This window comes from Zalophus californianus, chromosome 1, assembly GCF_009762305.2.
Source record: "Zalophus californianus isolate mZalCal1 chromosome 1, mZalCal1.pri.v2, whole genome shotgun sequence".
NCBI classification, from domain to species: domain Eukaryota; kingdom Metazoa; phylum Chordata; class Mammalia; order Carnivora; family Otariidae; genus Zalophus; species Zalophus californianus.
The window spans coordinates 149,176,094-149,197,185 of NC_045595.1; the positions used below are offsets into that span (position 1 = coordinate 149,176,094).

General features: G+C 48.8%; 1 protein-coding gene across 2 annotated transcripts in view; it reads right to left on the reverse strand.

Moving 5' to 3' along the window:
* The window catches only part of PDIA5 (protein disulfide isomerase family A member 5), a 93,567-nt gene extending 72,676 nt beyond the window's left edge, over positions 1-20,891 (reverse strand). Inside the window, exons 1-2 of one of the 2 annotated variants that reach the window (XM_027585686.2) lie at positions 20,724-20,890; positions 66-192 (exon numbers count right to left, since the gene is read on the reverse strand). In XM_027585686.2, coding sequence (XP_027441487.1) covers positions 66-192; positions 20,724-20,768 — 172 coding nt within the window. In that variant the 5' untranslated portion in view covers positions 20,769-20,890. Of the gene's footprint in view, positions 1-65; positions 193-20,723 lie in introns of both variants that reach the window. The other variant, XM_027585687.2, reaches the window with a different exon arrangement.
* Positions 20,892-21,092: the final 201 nt, after the last annotated feature.

Consider the following 21,092-nt stretch of genomic DNA (forward strand, 5'->3'; position numbering starts at 1 on the left):
TGTGCCCCGAACCCAAACCGTCTCATCCCCGATGGATGACCCCCAAGGCCAGGTTGGGCACTCACCAGATTTGGAGTAGAGCACCAGCACATTATTCCGGGTCCTGAGAAGTTTTTTCAAGTCCTTGGGGTCAGAAATTCTCTCGATGAGTGAGGAGACCTTTGTGGAGGACAGCCACATCGGCAGGACCACCTGGGGATCAAGAAGCCAAGGACCATGAGCCCCAGCTTCCTGCCAGGCCCAAGGAAGAGTGGTTGCCTGCAGACACACTGCCTAGAACACACTTTACATCAGAGGGAGAAGGGCACACCAACACTTCTCAGGACACTGCACCAACTTTTCCACCTTATCCCCTCCCCAAATCACCAACAACCCTCCCCCAGGACACTGCCCAGCCCATTCCCAGTCTCCAACTCGCCACTCGTCTTCAGGCCCTTTTACAAAGCTGCATGAGCTGCAGACCACACAAGCAGGCTGCATGGAGGCACTAGTCACCTACTCACTCCAGGCCCCTCTGGGAAGTCAGTGCCTGTACCCCACACTGCACTCCAACACCACACACCAGGGCAATGTGAAAACTCCATCCCACCTAGAAGCACTGAAGCACAAAGCCACAGAGAAGTAGGATCACTTCTCATATTTAGGTTGGGAATGGAAGGTTTTCAGCTTTTCCCACTCAGCCAATGATCTCAGGAGGCCAGCCAACAAGAAACGAGCAATTCTTCCCAGATAACCTGGAGACCAGCCTTGGATACTGGAGGCCCCAAGCACCTCTGCAGGCACAAGGAGGGGTGGGCTGGAAGCAGGCTGGGGAGGAGGTGTGTTAAAAGTCTGAATAAGGAACAGTCACACAGCAGATCCCCTCACCCAGCCCACAGAGCTAGCCAGCAGCTCCTTGCCTAGCTGGCAGAAAACATGGGGCTACTATATGGAGAGACTAAGAAAAGTACTGCTCGGAGACACCAGGCAGACAGCAGAAGTATGGCCCTGAGAGAAAACAAGGGGATTAACGGAAAGTCTACAAACTGAACACTGAGATCACCCATCCCCCTGAGCCCCCACTCTTCCCTGACATCTCCCCTCCATTTTCCAGAATGCTGCCAGTCTTATTCCCCCAGGCAGGAGATTAGAGAATTTTTCTCTGTGGAAACTGAGAAGCACAAGAAAAACAGCCTAAAGATGGTGATTTGGAGATCCTCCAATGAAACAACTGAGTTCCCATTGAAATGCCCACTGTGAGGCCCTCTCAGTAAACAAGCACCCTCCACCTCATCCTCACTCTCACAGTCTCCAATGCATGTGCCAGTGCCTTGCTATTCAATACAGATAACCCAAGTTCCCCAGATATTTGAGGAAAGCCCTCAACACAAAAGAAAGGGATGAAAACAAACTAAAAAAGGATGACAGAAGAAAAGGAACAGAAAACAGCAAAACTATAATTATTATTCTCAGAGAAATGAAATGCTGCATCCATAAAACAAGAATAGAAAGTGGGGTGCCTGGGTGGCTCAGTCGGTTAAGCGTCTGCCTTCAGCTCAGGTCATGATCCCAGGGTCCTGGGATCTAGCCCCACATCGGGCTCCCTGCTCCACAGGCAGCCTGCTTCTCCCTCTGCCCCTCCCCCTGCTTGTGCTCTTGCTTGTGCTCTCTCTCTCTGTCAAATAAAATTTAAAAATTAAATTAAAAAAAAGAATAAAATGCTATGAGAAAGGAATAGTCAAAGAGGATCAGGAAAAATTCTTGGAAAGTAAAAACTCTCACAGAACTAAAAAATTTCGATACTGTTGAATGTAAAATTTTAAAAAACTCCTAGAAAATAAAACAAAATCAAGAAATAAAAAATAGAAGAAAAAGGTAAGAAAAATAAGAAAATGTATCCATTAAGTGCAAGAGTCAAATTAAAGTAACTCCAGAAAAAGAAATAAACAGAGGAAAAGAAACTTAAAAAAAAAAATACTTCAAGAAAATACCCCAGACTTAAAGAGAGAAGGTCCCACACAATGAATAAAGAAAGACTCTCACCAAAGTACAACTCCGAAAACTTTCAGAACACTGCTGACAAAGAGGAGATTCTGAAAGTTTCAAAGAAAAAAAACCGACCACATACAAAAAGATCAGGTGTCAAAACTGACCTAAGACTGCTCATCAGCACAGCGGAGGACAATGAAGTGTTGCCTTCATGACTCTCATGCAACATGATCTCTAGCTGGAATTCTATATCCAGCCAAACTGTCAATTGTGAGTACAGATTTACTTAGGCTTAAGAGCTCAGATGTGAAAAACTTACCAATACACCCTTTCTAAGGAAAATACTAGAAGTCATGCTCTAGCAAAACAAATGAGTAAAAAAATCAGAAAGACATGGAACTTAGGAAACAAAGGATCCCACAAAGAGAGGCAAGGAGAATTATCATGTTGATGGTGAACAGGAGTCCAGGACATATACCCTGTAGTCTACAGAGCAACCAGCCCATAATGGAGCAAGGACAAAGAGCTATGGATGAATTTGGTCAATAAAATGAGGTAACTGTAGATTATCTGATATGCTTGATTGTATTGATCAGTTAAACAATCTGACCAAAGTTACATAGCTAGTAAGTAACAGGGCCAGAACCAGAACCCTAGTCTATTTGACCTGATGCCCTCTCAGTCCATTGCCTCTTTACAGCCAGAAGTCTTGAGCTGCAGCTGAGCTCTACCACTCAGTAGCTAAGATGCCTAGCCAGCATCACTCAACCTTCTACGGCTTAGTGCCTTGCATCTGACATGGAAATAATGATACCTCCCTAGTGGGACTGCTGTGAGGATGAAATGGGGTACCTTACTGAACATGCTTTATAAATCATAAAGCACTCCAACAGCACCAGTTACCATAATATATAATACGATGTTCCATCCCCACAGAGTAGAAGATAGAAACGTGGCCATATTCTAGTGTTTCTGAATATAATCTGCCACTGGAATGCAAACATTCCTTCTCCCCAGGGTAAAACGATCCAGGAGGCGGAGCTGAGGATCCCTCATCCTGCCCTGCCAGAGCTGGGTACAATACCCGAGGACCCACTGCCCTTACGTAACCCACCTTGAGAGCTCACCAAAAAGTTCATTCCATTATATTATTACATGTTATTCTCCTGCTCTCAGGCAACTAATGGACTTCAGACTAAAAAGTCCATAGCTCAATGCACATGATTGAAGGAAAAAAAGAAAAGAATCTGTTGAAAAAACACACTGATGTTGCTCCAGTTTTAATCCTCAGATAATATGGTCAATCAGGAAAAACAACTGCCCTTGCCCAGTGCCTCAGTACTTTGACCTGTAGACCAGCCCTCCTGAGACTGGCAGGCACCTACACTTCTGGAACTGGGGAGAAGGGAAGGGGAAAGGAGCGAGGCCAGGCCCAGTGCCCACCTGCCTGTGCAGTGCAGTGGCATGCCGTTGGGCCACTGACAGCAAAGTGTCTACAGCAGAAACCTCAAGCATCAAGTCTTCAGCTTCCTTTCTATCAAACCCAGTAAATCCCTTAGATCATCTAACCAACAGCCACCCTCACAGTAACCAAACCACTTTCCAGCCAGCCACCAAAGTCTCTGACCCGGCGTTCACCCTCACACAGCAGAGAACTGAAGCTTACAATAAGGAACGCCGGAGCAAACTGACTGCTTGCACACTATCACCCAGTATGATGCTAGGGTTCAACTGGGCACTGCCTGCAGCCACCCTGGTTTACAACTCCCTATGGAGGTGTCTCCTTCCCCCCTGTACCCATCCCTACCCCAACCCTAGACTGACTAAGAGCCCTGGAGGGCAGGGCCCAGCACAGTGCCTAGCCCCTTGAAAGCCCCCAGGAAATGTCTGCTGAGCATCATAACCACGATGAATCACACTGGTTACCACACTGCTGACCTCTACAGAGTTCACCCACTAGGAGCATGTCATAAAGTGAGTCCGTGGCAGCTCTTGGGAGACCCGAGAGGGACCACTGAAAGCAGACAGACAACAGCGCAGTGATCATCTGGATTCAAGTGTCGTGGGAGAGTGTGGGTGGAGCCAACCTAGGGGTCTGGAAAGCCTGGCTCAAGAGCCTCCTCTGGCCATGCCCTTAGACTGGGCAGCCACCAGGGAGGCTGGGGGTGGAAGAACCAGCTGGGTGGCTGCCCAAGGGGAAAGAAATGGGTCTATCCAAGAGCCTCAGGGGGAAAACAAGAGAACTCAGTGATTATTCCTATGTAAGCAAGGAGGGAAGAGAGAAGAGGCTAAAATGATCCCAAGGGTTCTGGCTAGGTGTGCAGAACGAAAGTCAAAATGGAAGAACTGAGCAGCAGTGGCAGAAAGGCTCTCGTCTTCTGTTGAGGAAGGTGGTAGATAATATGCTCAGATGTGGACATGCGGACAGTACAGGCATCCTCCAGGCTGGAGAGTGAGCCCTGAGGCCAGTGAAGGCTCCAGGGTCGGCGTTCAGAGGGAGAAGACAAGGGAACACCTCAGTTGAGGGGAGGAAGAAGGACCGGGAGGAAGGTCAAGAAGGAGAAGGTGGGAAGTGCTGCATCAACACAGACTGGGGAGGAGACACACAGAAAATCGGGTGAGGGATCTGCAGGCAAGGCCATGGCAAAGTCCCCAGGGACATAATGAGCGAATCCTAGCAGCATGCGGGGAGGGCAGCCGGAAGCCGAGCTGCCTGGCAGAGAAAGCACACCCAGCCTGGGAGCTGGAGTGACAAGAGGCAGCAGCAGAGGTGGCCCAGCCGGTCAGGAGAAGGATGGGCGGTCTCCACCGCAGAGGGACGCGTGTGGGCATGGGAGAGCAGGACTGGCCTGGAGAGGCAGGATGAGGAGATTTGGGAGCAAGAGAGAAAACAGTCAGGAGAGCCAGATCCTGGGGCACCAGAAGGCTTGGTGTGCTAAGAGCTAAGATGACAGGCTTGGCATCGCTGAGACAGGGAAGGATGAAAGGCCCCTTGGTGCCTGGCCTCAGACGGACTATCCCCTTAGCTCACAACCACAGGGCGGCCAGGAGGACAGCCCTTTCCTCCCTCCCCTAAGCCTCACCTCCAGCCACTTAACATTCTCCCTTCTCCTCCACGTCCGTCTATTTTAACCTTTGCAGTGTGCATGCTACTTCCTTTCCTTAAGATGCAGCTCCAGTGAGCCTCGGATCGCCTTGCGAAGCACCTTCCTGCAGACTTCCTAAGTCACAACCCACAAACCCTGATAACAAGAATAACAGGTAATGATGCACACACTCTCTGCTTTGTCAAACCCTCAGCGGGGAGAGGGCAGCGTCTGAGAAGCCAGCCACCTTCCCAGCCAGCCATGGAACTGTCCCTGGGTATGGCAGCCTCTTTACATTCTAAGTTACTAGCTTTGGTGTTAGAGGAGAGAAAAAAAATATCCCCTTTGTCCACCATCCAAACTCCTTCTGACCTTTCCCAATGATTGCTTTCTTTCTGCTCACCAACCCTCAGCTTCAACAGTATTTACATCAGGTCTGAGCTGCCCCATGGGCTGGGTTGAGGCCCATAACGCCCCCCCCACACACACACCCCATGCACAGCAGACCACTGTCAGGAAGGACGGCTGCCCCTATTTCTGCTGCCAGGGAATCCAGGTCCCCAATGCCACCCTCAACCCCGTCACAGTGCATACCCCTCAGAACACCAGGCCCCTCCATCAGAGCCGCCTCGGCCCTCCGCCCCAGCCCCTCTTCCGAGCGCGGGAGCCCTTGCCCCACCTCCACCACAGCTGGAAGCAATGTGTCCTCTCATCTTCCAGACGCCCCGAGTGCTCTCCTGCCCTGCCCCTCGTATCAGGGCCAGCCTAGAAGCCCGCCCTCATCCTCCCGCTTTGAACGATTCCCACCCCTCAGACACCAGGGAAAGAGCACTGCTTCTGGAGCCCAACAGACCTGGGGTCAAACCCAGGCGCCATCATTGACAACATGACCTCAGATGTTAGCAGCCCTCTCGGGGTGGCATCTCCCCACCCATAAAGTGGGGAGGATAGTACTGATACCTCCCCTGTGAGGCTGGCTGAGGATTAAATGAGGGGGAGAAAGTACATAGAGAACCTAACATAATGCTTGGCATACAGAAGTACATAATAATCGTAATTACCCTTATTAGTACTATTAGTGAGACAAATCACAGAGCAAGAACAGTGAAACAGGCACCACCTCTTCCTCTCCAGGGCCCTGGCTGCAATCAGGCAAAACAGCACGTCCAGGCAGGAAGGAGCATGCACGTACACACATTCAGGATATAAAACCTGAAATAATCACCCATCCGCATGGCAACCCAGACCAAGAGGCCACACAGCACATGTACAACACTCCTTGCAGATTTCATGCCCATTTGCCCCTCACCAAACCCAACAAGTGGGACTAGCCTCATTCCACAGAAAAGGAAATTGAGGCTCAGAGAGGTTATATCACTTACCAAGATCACACAGTAGGTAAGCGGCGGAGCTAGGACTAGACCTCGGGTCTCCTAGCTCCTGGCCAGAGGCAGTCTATTTCTCTCAACCCCACAAGCTCCCTGGACCCAAGTGGAAAAGGAGCACCTCTTTCCCAGGCAGGGGCCTTCAGAGAGGCTGGAAAAACCCCAAACTTCCAGAATCCCATGGCAAGAAGGGATTTCTAACCCTCTGCTTCCTGTAAGGCCACAGTGCCCTGTTGTCTGCCCCAGTTCTCAGGATACTGGGGCAACTGGCCCAGATGCGCTGTTAATCAGAGCTCATGTACGGGACTATGCCCCTTTCTAGCTCCTTCTCTCCCTCTCTAACACATGGCACACATAAGCTCATCTCTTCTTTTTTTAAAGATTTTTTCCCCTTGAAAAAAAATAAATAAACAAAGATTTTATTTATTTGAGAGAGAGAGAGAGAAACAGCATGAGAGGGGAGAGGGTCAGAGGGAGAAGCAGGCTCCCTGCCGAGCAGGGAGCCCAATGCAGGGCTCGATCCCAGGACCCTGGGATCGTGACCTGAGCCAAAGGCAGTTGCTCAACCAACTGAGCCAGCCAGGCGCCCCAAGCTCATCTCTTTTCACTTAACCTCCCCCACCATCCCCACCTGACTAACGAGATAAAGAGTGGTACAATTCTAGAAAATAATAGGGAGAACACTCCTTGTCACACTACATCCTCAGCTTGAAAAAGCTCCAGATCTCCGGGGTGCATGCCAGCACCCTCATGTTCTCCGTAGCCGGGGAGGCTGGTGTCACAGATTCACTTTTCAATGCAGACCACGAAGCCAGAGGTATTTAGTTATGTAAAAGCAGCTTGCTAAAGGAAGAGGATTTGAAGACAGAAGTTTAGTATTTAGGAAAAAGGGTGGAGGTGGGACTTGACCTTTTTTGCTCTGTCACCTGAAAAAAGATACCCTTCTTATGTTGGGAGCTGTGAAGAAACCGGTTTAATTTAGTGTAACCCACATTTTGCTCAAAATAGTTTTCAAATGTCAGAATCTAAAAGTCTAGACTCTTAAGAAGCTGGTGGTAAAGGGATCCAGGAAAAATGTTAAAAACAGATGACCTGAACCAAAGGTCAGAGAACTCAAGCTGGCTGAGAATATAGAGCTGGAGGTTCGGGGAAAACAGCCAGAAACCCAAGTTGTACCTGGCTTTATTGACTGGTTGTGTGACCTTGGACAAGTCCTCTCTCTTCTCTAAGTGTCTGTAAAATGAAGGGGCCTAAATGATTTTTCCAAAGTGCTTTGCAACTGTGACATTTTGGCAAATCCATCCTCATGACCACTACCAGAGAAGTACCGCAAGGTAATTATACCTTGTGAAATAAACTGCTGATTTTCTCTGAATAAGTGGCCACCCTCATTAAAAGCCACTCCTTTCAGTCTCCCTTACAGCAAGTGTGGCTATGTAACTAAATTCTGGTCCCTAGAATATAAGCAGAAGTGTGATGTGCAACTTTTAGGAACTGTTCCTGATAAAACATCTGGGTATTAGTCCCCTCCTCCCCTGCCAGATGGAATCAGGACAAGATGGCTGGAACTCAAGCAGCCACCTTCAGACAATGGGGAGAATGGACCTGTTAAAGATGTAGAGTAGTAAGATAGAAGGTACCTGGGTCCCTGACCCACAGGGGTATATACTGGCCCTAGAACACTGCTTTCTAGCCTTCAACATGAGTGAAATATATGATCTTTGTAAGGTACTATCATTCTGGGTGTTCTGGCAGACATACAAATAGATCTTAAGCACCTACTGGAACAAAAACTAGAAAGAAATATTAACACCTGCTCCAGTTGGGATATTTCAAAGTGTGTAAGGCATTAAATCATGTGTTGTACTTCAGATAAATTGCTATAAGGAAGGAGACAGAGGGACTATCAAAGCCTTGATCTACTGTGTTCTTCCCAATTACCCGAGCTTCACTATGCCTGTTCTCATCAGGTATCTTGGTCACTTGGTGACAACTAACCACAAATGAAAGGAAAATTAGCTGGTGGCTCTTCAGTTTCCCTGCAACCTCAGCCCTTTACTACTAAGTGGGGGTGGGAAGGGGGGACACTGCAGGAGACCAAAAGGCCTTGCAGTTCCCAGGCTTGAGCTGGGCTGGTTGGTTTCCCTGATACAGGACTCCTCTCCACATTCCTGCCATCTGCAGCCTCCAGGTAGCCCTCCAGAGCCAAGGATTCAAAACGCCGGAGGCTGTTCAACATAGTGGGCCCAAAAGGCTGCTAAGAACTAAATGTTTATATGTCCATGTCCTCCACACTACCATCTAATCCTGGATAGCTTCGGTCATTAGAAAGCATAAACTGCCCCCCATCCCAGGCCACTCTAGCAGCCCACCACACTCTGAAGGTGGTAAACACGTTCCTTCTTAGGATTCTGTAAGTGAAATACCTCAGTTCCTCACCTGTACCCTCAAGTCCCTCGCTGTCCTGAATGATCTACCTTAGACACAGCTGTGCTCATGACTCTCAGAGCTATCCCAGGCTGGCAGCAGACTTTTAGAGCTTGGAAAGAATAATGTGCTATATTACTAGAAGTTATTTTGGGAAATAAATACCTCTGCTTTCATAATTCAAAATTAATCTCAACACAAATCTTGACTGGTGGGTCACAGTTAAAAAGAAAAAAGCTGAGACACATCATTAATGAATCTCTTAAATTACGGTGCCCAAATGTCATACAGTGCTGGCAAAAGTACAATTCTCTTGGAAAGCTATTTGGCACCATGTATCAAGGATCTTAAAAGTGCTTATGCTCCTTGACTTGGTAATTCCACTTTTGGGACTCTGTCCTGAGGAAATTAGCAGAGGTTCTGACAGATGACTCACAGCGTCCTACTCGTAAGAGCCAAAAATTGTAAACAACCTAATATTCAAGAGCAGGGGAATGGTTATTTAGAGGAAACCACTCAACAGAATAACATAGCTATTCAGATGATGTTTTCAAAGACTGCACAATGAAAAAATATTTGTTTTAATATTAAGTATTAAAAAACAAAATTCAGGGAGGCACCTGGGTGGCTCAGTCAGTTAAGGGTCTGCCTTCGGCTCAGGTCGTGATCCCAGGGTCCTGGGATGGAGCCCCCGTGTTGGACTGCCTGCTCAGCAGGGAGTCTGCTTCTCCTTCTGCCGCTCCCCACCACTTGTGTGCGGGCACTTGCTCTCTCAAATAACAGAAATACAAATTTTTTAAAATAAAAATTAAATTAAAAACAATTCAAATGTACATGGTATGATTACAACCATACACAAAGTTATGCTCAGAAAAAGACTGGAAGAAAAAACGCACCAAACTAAAACTATATCCTTGGATAGATTTTATTCTTCTTCCCCTTTATTTTTCTCAGTCACCATAATATGCATGTCCAATTTAAATCTTTAAAGAAAAAAGAAATTATCATCATTTGGACACCAACATGGAAACAATTAACAATCTCAAAGTATCACCCTACAAGCAAATATAACTTCAGAGGGCAGAAGCCTGGCAGAAACGTCCTTAACTAAGGGACCAATGCTAGCAACACTGGTAATGGGTAAAATTGACATCCTATGCCTCCAGACAGAACACACTGAATGGAAACATCATCAAAACTCCAGTTGAGGGGCACCTGGGTGGCTCAGTTGGTGAAGCGTCTGTCTTCGGCTCAGGTCATGATCTCAGGGTCCTGGGATCGAGCCCCCTGCTCAGCGGGGAGCCTGCTTCTCCCTCTCCTTCTGTATACCACTCTGCCTACTTGTGCTCTCTCTCTCTGTCAAATAAATAAATAAAATCTTAAAAAAAAAAGTTGAAGGACATTCTTAAAAATTATCAAGGTCACAAAAGACAAAGACTGAGAAACCGGTCCAGATTAAAGGAAACTAAAGAAATAGGACAATTAAATTCAACGTGTGATTCTGAACTGGGTTCTGAGCCAAATGCCACATTCCTGATTGTGATCATTGTACTGTGGTTATGTAAGAGAATATCCTTGCCTTTTAGGAAATACTGAAGTATTTAGGGGGCAAAGGAGCATCATGTATCTGAACTTTATAAATGTTGAGGGAGAATGTGATAAAACAAATGTGATAAAATGTTAATATGTGTGGAATCTGGGTACAGAGCAGATGGGAATCCTTTGTATTCTTCTTGCAACTCCTCTGTAAGTCTGAAATTAGAAAAAAAAAAACTTACCTAAAAAAAGAAAAAAAAAAAAAAGATGCCCAGAACACAACCAGATACTGTCCCCACCTCTTCCTGAAACCCTCGGCAGGCCAGCCAGCACACACTGGTGGTACTTTCCCATGTAAGGAGACTGCTGCTCTGCCCTTCTTCCCTTCCCGCTGACTCTACTCCTCTGCTTACCTGACACTGTAGTTTTTTATAGGATCTATTATATGAAATCTGCAAAGCACTCTGCATGCGGCACATACCTAGAATGGCTTTGATGAGAGACAGAGAGAGAGAGAGAGAAATACAAAAGAACATTCATTTTTAAATATGGGAAATGTATGCCCCTTAATAAGACAAATTTTAAGCATCTGTCACCAACCACCATGGCTAAATGGCACTCTTTGCCAGGAATGAAGGCCTCACCACAAACCAAGTTTGGGAATTTCACCACTGATCCTTCCCAACGTGCAAATGTCTACCCAGCAGCCTTTGAAATAAAAACAAGCACTGTGAGTCCCTGAATGCAGTGTGTGCGCGCGCGTGCGTGCGTGCATATGTGTGTGTGTGTCAGACACACAGAGAGGGCCTGGCCCTGAGTTGTGCACCCCTGACTAGCTGCAGCTGAGGAGCTAAATGTGCTTATTAAAAACGAGAGAGAGATGGGAAAGCACTGGCAAGGAACAGAACCCAAGAACGAATTCTTCAGTCCCCAAATCCAGGGCCCAGGGATGAGCCCATGATAATGACAATCCTCCAAGTACAGAGTGCCTACTCTGTGACCAGGAGCAGCTAAGCAATCCACATGCCTATCTCATTTAATTATCTTGGCAAGAGAACTCAGTAAGTCCTTTTGGTATATCTATTTTATAGGTAAGGAAACTGAGACAAGGAGGAGCTAAGAAACTTGCTGAGCATCACACAGCAAATAGGTGAGAGTGCAGTGACCCAGAGCCCAGTCCCACAGACTCAGGTGCCCCGGCTGGAGCATGGAGACCACAGATTCCTGGAGCCACACACACCTCACTGCTTGCTCTTCTAAATACAAAGCCTGGTACGTTTCTTCTGCGTTGCTGCCTTTAAAAGCTACACCTTACACGTGGGCCACGCAGTACAGGGTTCCTCCCTTGCGTTCCCCACAGCATGTGGCTGTCAACAAGGGACAACTCAGGGTCAGGACAACTGATCCGAGAGCTTATAAAAACAGGTTTTCTTATCCTGAGATTGCAACTGCAGTGCATTTAACCAGGACTTAAGTCCCTAAAGCTTTTAATGTTTTGAAAAACCTCTCCGAGCGCCAAGAGGGCTTTGGGCTGCTTGCCAGCCTGGTATGCCAGGCCTGCTAACAAGCAAGAGCTGGTTGGGGGAACAGTGAATCAGGCAGCAGGCAGGAAGGGAGAGCAGGTAAATTCCTACTCTGGAAATCCAACTCTACCTCAAAGCTCAGTTAATTGATAAGAAAATAACAATTCACGACCCATGGTGTACATCCATGCTTTTACATACGTTATCTCTCGCAGTTCTCTAACGTTGAGGGTTTAAACCAGTGTTTCCCACCCACTTCAGGCGTCACCCACGAGCCGAGTCACAAAATCAACTCAGTGGATTACCACCAGCATTTTTAAAATGACATTAACTAGAAAACCTCAGTATGTACCATAAATAGCAAGACTAAGTGTTCAGTAAAACATTTATATCTTTTGTACTGATGTACATATATACTTGGCTATAATGTGAAATGTACAGTTGTATTTGCAGCAGTCACAGTAAAAATACCTGAAAAACTCATAAACAATCTGCGTGGGAGGTCATGCTATCCCCACTTTAGAGACATGAAAACTGAGGCTCACAGAAGCGAAGGGACAGCCTTCAGGGGAAGCCTAAGACTTGCTTGACTTCTGAGCGTGCAAGTTAATATGAACATTTCCCAGTGGTATCCCTCCAGCCCTCTTGGCTCCCATGAGCTCCACCGAAAACAAGACTGGAGAGTCCAGCAAGTCCGCTTTCCCCTCCGGTGCAGCCATCAAGCGCAACCAACTGAAAAGAGCTGCAGCGACAACCTGATCCATCGTCCCCTGCTTCCTGCTTGCCCACAGTTCCCCACACGCCTTCAGAGGAAAGCAGAGCAGTGCATGCTCCAGCCCAGTGCCACCTTGCAGCGTCCCCAGTGTACATGGGCCATGACACGGGAGAGCATATGCCACACCACTCAGCCCAGACCCATGGCCTCGGCTGGCAAAACACCAGGCACAAAAACTTGTAAATCTGCCTGCTTTGTAGGCACAACAGCTCTAAGTATAGGTTTTTTAGAAATAGACTCCTGAGCCATATCCTTGAAGAACATCATCCCACAGATCCGGGGAGGCTGGGAATCCAACTGTACACATATCCCCTTGAAGGGGATTTGGATCCACAGCCAGGTTGGGAAACCTCTGCCACCCACCCATCTTTGGGCTCCACGTCACTCTGCTCTCCTTCACAGCCAGAATTTTCCATTTCCGCTCAGCCCCCATCCATTCCCCAGCCCCCTCAGATCTTCCCCTACCACCACACCAAGAAGATGCTGAGGGAGGACTCGCAGTGACTTCCACACGGATGACCCTACAGGCATGTCCTGTTCTCCTGTGCCTCAACTTCTTGAACCCCAGCGGGACACTCCTGGCCTCCCTCCTACCTCTCCAGCCACACCTCCTATCTTCTTTGCAATCCTTTGTCCCCAGCCTTTAAACGTTGAAGTTCCCCAGGGCTCACTTGCTCCACCTTATTTTCCTTCTCTACACTCTCCATGGGGGTCTCACCCACCTACAGAGGAGCACCCCTAAATTAACATGTCCAGCTCAGACCTCCCTCTTCGGCACCATATCCTCACATCCTGCTTACTCAGTGCTTCTTAAACTGGGGTCACATAGACTTCTCAAATGCTAAAAACCTAAATCTCATACAAAGAGATACTGAGCCTCTTTCAAAGTGTTACTGAGCTCTTAATAAGGGACCCACTAAAATAGTTACGTCAAAAAAGGATATAAGGGGGCGCCTGGGTGGCTCAGTCAGTTAAGCATCTGCCTTCTGCTCAGGTCATGATCCCAGGGGCCTGGGATCACATCGGGCTCCCAGCTCAGCGGGGAGCCTGCTTATCCCTCTCCCTCTGCCTCTCCCCCTGCCTGTGCTCTCTCTCTCTCTCAAATGAATAAATAAAATCTTTAGGGGAAAAAAAAGGATATAAGAAAAAAAAGACTTTAAAAATATGTCAAAAAAAGAAGTTATAAGAAACTAATATGCATATAGTTCCGGGTGGAGGGGGGGAAGAATCCTGTTAGAAGACTGCTAAATTCGATATAAAACTGGTTAATGTCCTGCAAGGCAATCACCTCTGGGTCTCTCTTCTCCACCAAAGAGAAATCATTTGTATCCTATCTTTCTGTAGAGTATGGGTCCTAAAGAATAATACACAAAGGTATATTTCCTAGAGCACCAGGTGGCCCTTAGGTGGCCTTCTTACACAATGCTCTAGTATGACATTAAAAAGACACTAAATCAGCTTTTCTTTCCAAGTTTTGGGATAATTCTTCTTTACACTGAGGTCTGTGAACTTGGGTGGGGAAAAGTTATGTTTATTTTCACTAAGCTCTAAATGAAATTTAGCCTTACCTTTATTACAAATGTAGGTAACAAACTACAGAAGCACTGGCAGGTGTCTGTGACTTTGCCACCAGCAGAAATCATATGTATTTTTTTGCCCTTATCCCCCAGAAGCCACATTTTTTCATAACAAAAGGTGCAGATATCTTGAAACACTGTTTATGCTCATCACTAAATATTACAGAAAATACCAAACCTGCCATTAGATCTTCCTAAATGATGCATTTATGAATATAAATATTATTTTTATCATATACTTGTTATAATATTTTGATAACTGTATTTCAGTATCATCGGTTTGCTTTGTAATCTTATGCATTGTTTTATACATTTAAAAACATTATTCTAAGAAAGGGTCTGTCCATAAGTCCTCAGAGAAGCCTTTCCTGACTCTCTGCATTAGTTAGGGACCTGTGTTACACATTCTTTTATCACCTTGTATTTCCTCTTTCCAGCATTTTACTACCTGAATTAATAAATTAGTGGCTGTCCCACTAGGCAATGGGAGGAAGGGATGGTGTCCATCTTATTTATCATTATGTTCCTACCGCCTCAGCATGGTATATCTGACTCGTAAGACTGTCAAGAAATATCTGTTTAAAAAAAAAAAAGAAAAAAGAAAGACCTGTGGGATGAATGAACATCTGTGACATGGGTAGCATGCAGATGCTTGTCCACATTCCTTAGAGATACAGAGCATGTACCATACTCTGCCCAGGACCTAACAAAGTCAGACCCCTTGACAAAAGCAAACTCACTTGTTCTTCACAAGCCTGCCCTACTTGGCCCAACAACAGAACTTTCCAGCCAACCCCACTTCTCAGCTCAGATACTAGATCACCTCTATGTTTCAGCCCCAGCAGAGGGCCCTCAACCTAGATCTCCATTAATACCTTCTAAAGCAAGGATTAAAGCATCTGCTCATAAGTAAAAGGCATCTGCTCATACGTTAAAGGCATCTGCTCAAGCCAAAGGGTTGGAGGGGGAAGTGGACACTCTACCCCGACCCCAAACAGCTACAATGAAATCAGGCACAGGCTCGCCATCAGGCCATCTGGAAACAGAGTGCACGTCAAACTGGGGGCTCAGGATGACCCTGGAGAATAAGAGACACCAAAAGGGTATTCTAACCCTACAGTCCATCTGAGTGTATTTAACCCCCCACCACATGATTAAAAGCTAATATTCAGAAGTGGTTTCACCAACACAGAATACGTGGAAATGTTTTGCAAACTCTAAAGCCCTCTACAAATGTGCCGAGTGTTGTGTAATTCTCATCAGCAGATCAACTGGGTAGCCAGAGGCTCTATTCAGTGCTGCAGGATGCGCCAGACAGCCCAGCCATGGGTGGGCATCGCTGCTCCTCCCTTCTCCCACTGGGACCTAAGATGCTAGGTCTGGGGAGGGTGGGAGTCAAAGAAACCGTGGAAGTCCTAGTAACATAAGAGAACTTAGGCTCCTTACATCCCATGCATCACTCTTTGACTTAGCCTCCAAAACCTGCCACCACCACCAAATGAGACCCGAGAGCCCCACAGAACAAAACCACAAAGCTGGGGCAAACCCTCAAGGGAGACAGTGTGGTTACTCTCATCATTCTCAAGAGAGGATCCACTTCCAGAAGAAAGGGAAGAGAAACACAGAGCACCTAAATCTTTAGCCCCTCGGCAGCCCCCGCCCCCTCATCCAGAGGCTCTGCAGGGACCCACTGGGCGAGACAGAGTCCAGAGCCCAGCTCAGAGGAACTGTGACCGGGAGAGTACCAGCAGCAGAGCCCCCCAACTCCCAGCCTGAAGCCTCTGCTCACACCCCCTCTAGCCCTCTACTGCCACCACCTTCCAACTGGCTCCCCCAGCACCTCTCCTTCAGCTTGAGGTAACCGTCATGACTCTCATTTATTGGGCCCTCCCACAGGCCGGCACTGTGCTGGGTGCTTCCTGTATTATCTTGGATGCTTTCAAAGAGGCAAATGGATATCAATAGCACCACTAACAGACAAGAAAACGGAGGCAGGGCCCAAGGTCACACAGCTCCTGAGTGTCAGGCTGGTTAAAAACCCATGTTCTATCCACGGCATCACACTTGACTTTATCTCCTAGATTACAGAGAAGAAAGTATTGTTCTGGGAAAATTAGTCCAGTCTCTTCCACTCCAACCCAAGCCTACACCGTGGACTGACTGCTCTTATTATTAAAAGAGCAGCTCTCATCATGTCTCTCCATTACCTATAGAAGCAAGTCCCCAAAGCTTTGCTAGTCATGTAAGGTTCTTTACAATCCACTTTTCCAATCTTATTCCCCCTCCCCAGACTCAAATCTTTCCTTCCACCCAGCCTGGCCCATAACTCCTCATTGCCTGTATTTCTGTCTCAGACAGTTTCCTTTCTCTGCCTGCAACACTGGTTCATGGACTGGGGACGAATGTGTGCCAGGGCCCGGGCTAGGTGCTGAGGACACAATGGACAGAACAGGGAGGACACCCCCCCACCCCCCATCTCAGAGCTCAGAGTCGGCCCTCGTTGTGAGGCATGAGCTAGGACCCTTCTCTGTGACTAGGTGCCCCTCGGCCCCACCCCTGCCCAAATCCCCAGCGCCCAGTGTCTGCCACCCTTACGGCCCCCAGGGATTCCTCCAGCTCACATGTCAGCTCCGTTTTAAAACTTCCTCTGTAATGTGTTTATTTCTGTGGGAAAAGTGTACTCCAGGTTCCAAAAAGCATTATAAATGGCAATTAGGTCCCCAGGCCAGCCCACAAAAGCCTATTAAATATATAATGGTGTAGAACCTAAATACGTGCACATTAAAAGCTCTGTGGGAGAGACCAGGGACCAACATCTCCTGCTTCCTGCACCGCCCCCTCCCCCACCGTCCCACCAGGTGGCAAGCGTCAAGCCACGGTCAAGGGCAGAGGCCAGAGCAGTGACTAGGGAGGAGGGAAGCAGGTGGAAGATGGGGGGACTGGGATGGCAGAGATGGAGCAGGAAGAAACCTGATTTATAATTCAGGAGCCTGGCACCAGGCCCAGCTCTGCCTTAACAAACACAGTGGCCTTGAGACCCTTCCCTCTCTCTAAGCCTCACTTTTCTAAAATGAAAGAGCTGAGTTATTACATCATTAGTTCTCAACCAACTGAGCTGGGTGACTTCACGTGCTCTCGGGCTCCGACAAGTCTCCACTCTGAGAACAGGAGGTAGAATACACCACAGGCAGCGAGGATGGTCTGGGGAAGGGGCAGCCGCAGAGAGGAGATGAGCTGGGCAGCAGGAAGGGGCAGTCAGCCGCAGGGGCACGGGCAGGACACAGCCTCCCCAGGCTGAGGGCAGAGACAGCCAGTGGGGAGGGAGGGGCTAGAACCGCCTTGTCCCAAGAGTTGACTGTGACTCTTTTCATCCCCATATTTTTGTGGGAGGCTGAGAGTCCGGCCCCAAAGGAACATTTTTTCCTTTATTAACTTTTCTGAACAAAAACTAATACATACTCATACAGAAAACTTGGGGAAACAGGGAAAAAAAAAAGCACAAGCAAAGAAGTAAACAAACGGGGCACCTGGGTGGCTCAGTCAGTTAAAGCGTCTGCCTTCAGCTCAGGTCATGATCCCAGGGTCCTGGGATCGAGCCCCGTATCGGGCTCCCTGCTCGGCGGGAAGCCTACTTCTCCCTCTCCCGCTCCCCCTGCTTCTGTTCCCCTCTCTCGCTGTGTTTCTCTGTCAAATAAATAAATAAAAATCTTTAAAAAAAAATAAACATTTTAACAAAAGAAGTAAACAAACATCCCCCACAGCTGTGCCTTCCTGAACAATCTTTGTTGACATCATCCAAAATTCCTCAACCACTTATGTAGCTGTATCTTCAGCCACCCTGGGATTCATGTTGTACCCTGCTTCTCCCCTAATTATCACACTCAAGCACCTTTCCACATCCCTAGATTGTCTTCATAAGCATCATAAAATATTTTGATAATCATGGCATTCTAGTAAATATAAACATTCTTTATAAACATCACTTTCCATGGCATGGACAGGACCAAAAGTCATTTAAACCATGCCGTTATTGTTGAGCATTTAAGACATTTCCAAATTTTTGCTGGGGCGCCTGGGTGGCTCAGATGGTTAAGCATCTGCCTTCGGCTCAGGTCATGATCCCGGGGTCCTGGGATCGAGTCCCGCATCGGGCTCCCTGCTCCTTGGGAGCCTGCTTCTCCCTCTGCCTCTCTCTCTCTCTCTCTCTCTCTCTCTCTCTGTCTCTCATGAATAAATAAATAAAATCTTTAAAAAAAAAAAAGACATTTCCAAATTTTTGCTATTGTAAAAAATGTGGTAGGTATGTATCACTGTCCATGAATCTCTGTAGACCCCTTTATACTGCTTCATGTCCCTTGGGTCACAGCCTGGTGCTCTGCACATATCAGCTCTCAGTAAATATTGAGCGAACAAGGAAACCCAATACGCTCCCAAGGACCTGGGGAGCCCTTATCAGATGGACATAGAGTTTAAATTTACAGAGGCCCATCCTGGTATCCACCACCCACTCATTAAGGAGACTGCACCAATGACACCTGCTGAGCCGAGCTAGGGAGTGGGGAAAGGACAATGTCAACTTCATGCTGCAGATTCCCAGCTCTAGTGCTCTGGGCAAACCTACCCACCCTTCTGTACCTCCAGGTGGAGGGCATCAGCAGACCTCAAAGGCCTTACTGGCTCCCCCACATTCCCTCCAGACTGTACAACCCACTGCCTCAAGAAAGCCAGGGCGGACATTCCTGCCAAATTAATGTGTGGGCCCCCTTCAATGGAGGCTCCCAGCCCTTCGCGTATTAGTGCTCACTGTCCTGTCTTTATTTGCTCACAGGACTGACTCCTCTGCCCAAACCAGGGCAGCACCATGGAAGGTAGGGACAATCTGTGCTTTGCTCTCCATCCAAAATCCAATCCAGCGCCAAACAATGTGGCTGATAAATAAATGTTTGCTGAATGAAACTTCTTCCCAGTCAGATTCCCAAGTCCTGTATTTTTACAGGAGGCGGGGAGGGGGAGAAGAAAAGAGGAAAGCAGGACCCCCTAAAACAGGCCAAGTGCAAAGGCCTGATAAGGGCTCCCGCTGGAGCTGGCCCCCTCTGCCCAGTTCTGCAGGACCACCTGGCCTAGAGACCAGCCCAGGCCAGCTGGCTCCGGAAAACAGAATGCAAAAGAGATCATCCACACACAGACGCAGGTGAAGGGACACTGTCCCGCTCCAGACTAGTTCTCTCCCAGAGGGAGAAAGGTCAGAGCTATGGGACAGGGAGCTTCCTTTCCCACCCACTTCCAGACAACCAGAAAAGACAGGGCCATTCCTCACTGGTGATCTGGAGGGTATCTGGAGATGGAAGGCAGAGTATCTGGAGATGGAAGTGTTCAAAGTAACTAAATCCACACTCCAGTTTTCCTCCTCATGTTGCCCAGCATCCTTGCCACACCCAAAAGAAAAAAACTGAAAAATCTGGGCTGGAGAGGGTGCTAGCAGCAGAAAGTTTTTCCCTGAAACTTCAGGAAAAAAGAAAAAAAGGAACCAAGATTGTCCTAAAACAAGGGAGACCAGAAGTTACGGAGACATGTGGAAACAGGCCACACTATCCCATCACACTGTGGCCGCACACATTCTGGCCACTTCTAGGGATGCCCTGGAGCCACCCCCACCCCCAACCCCGCCCTTCCAAGTGTAGCAAACTCCTCTCAGGGTCCACCACTCCCAGCACACTGGCCCACCCGTCTTTTACTCTTGTATGATGGTGCAATTCACAGAACTTCCTCCATCCGACCCCCTTAAATGGCCTTGTGAGGGGGGTGCCTTTACCGTCCCCATTTCAAGGATGAGGAGACTAAGTCAGATATATTAAATGATACCCCGTGTCACAAGCTAGAAAAGTGGCTGAGGGAAGAGCCAACGGCAGTTGGGTGTAGGAGCAGAACTCCTCCGCGGACCCCACCCAGCCCGCCCAGGGCGCCTGCAGGCGGGGACCCAGGCGGTGACCGGCAGTTTCCCGGCTGCTCGGGGTGGGAACCAAGAACAAGGTGGCCCTAAAGCAAGGTTTCCGGCAGTGCAGGTATAAAGCACCCCCATGCCACCCCGCAATCACACAGGTGCAGGGCCCAGAGTCTGGGCGCGGCGCACCTCCCAATCCGCGGGTGTCCCGCCCTGGGCGGCAGCTGCCCCCTGACTTGCACCCCCGCAAAGTTGTGCCCGCGGCGCAAGCATGCAGCGCGGCTCCCTCCAACCCCCGCGCCCTGGAGCGCTCCGCCAGGAGGGCACGGGGGCCGCCCCGCTGCCTCCCCCACGGCCACCGGCTCCCCGCCTGCCCCGCACGCCCCCACCCCGGGACTTGGAGGCTTCTCCCCGCACGTCCCGCGAGGGCCGGGAGCAGTGAGCGCGGACCCCAACGCGGGGCTCACGAGCCGCCCCCGCCCGGACCCCAGCTCCGCAGCCTCACCGAGATCGCCAGCAGCAGCAGCCATGCCCGCGCGACCCGCGCCATCCCTGCCGCCGCTGCCTACGGCGGGCTCCGCTCTGCACTCAGGCTCCCGCGCCCGCAGCTCCGTCGGGTCCAACAAGCCACGGCCACTTCCCAGCCTCTCCCCGCCTCCGAGTTCCCGGTGCCACGTCTGCCAAAGCATGCGCACCAGGCTGGGAGAGGCGGCCGGGAAGAGGTGCTTGCTGGGAGTCGTAGTTTGCTGCAAGGCTGGGCTGGGGGCCTCTAGCGTGGACTTGGCCCTAAGCGCACAGAGGCGCGTGAGTGGAGCGCGAAATAGCAAAGTCAGCCAGTAAGGGAAGGCAATTGATTTGCAGGGCTAAGGCTGTG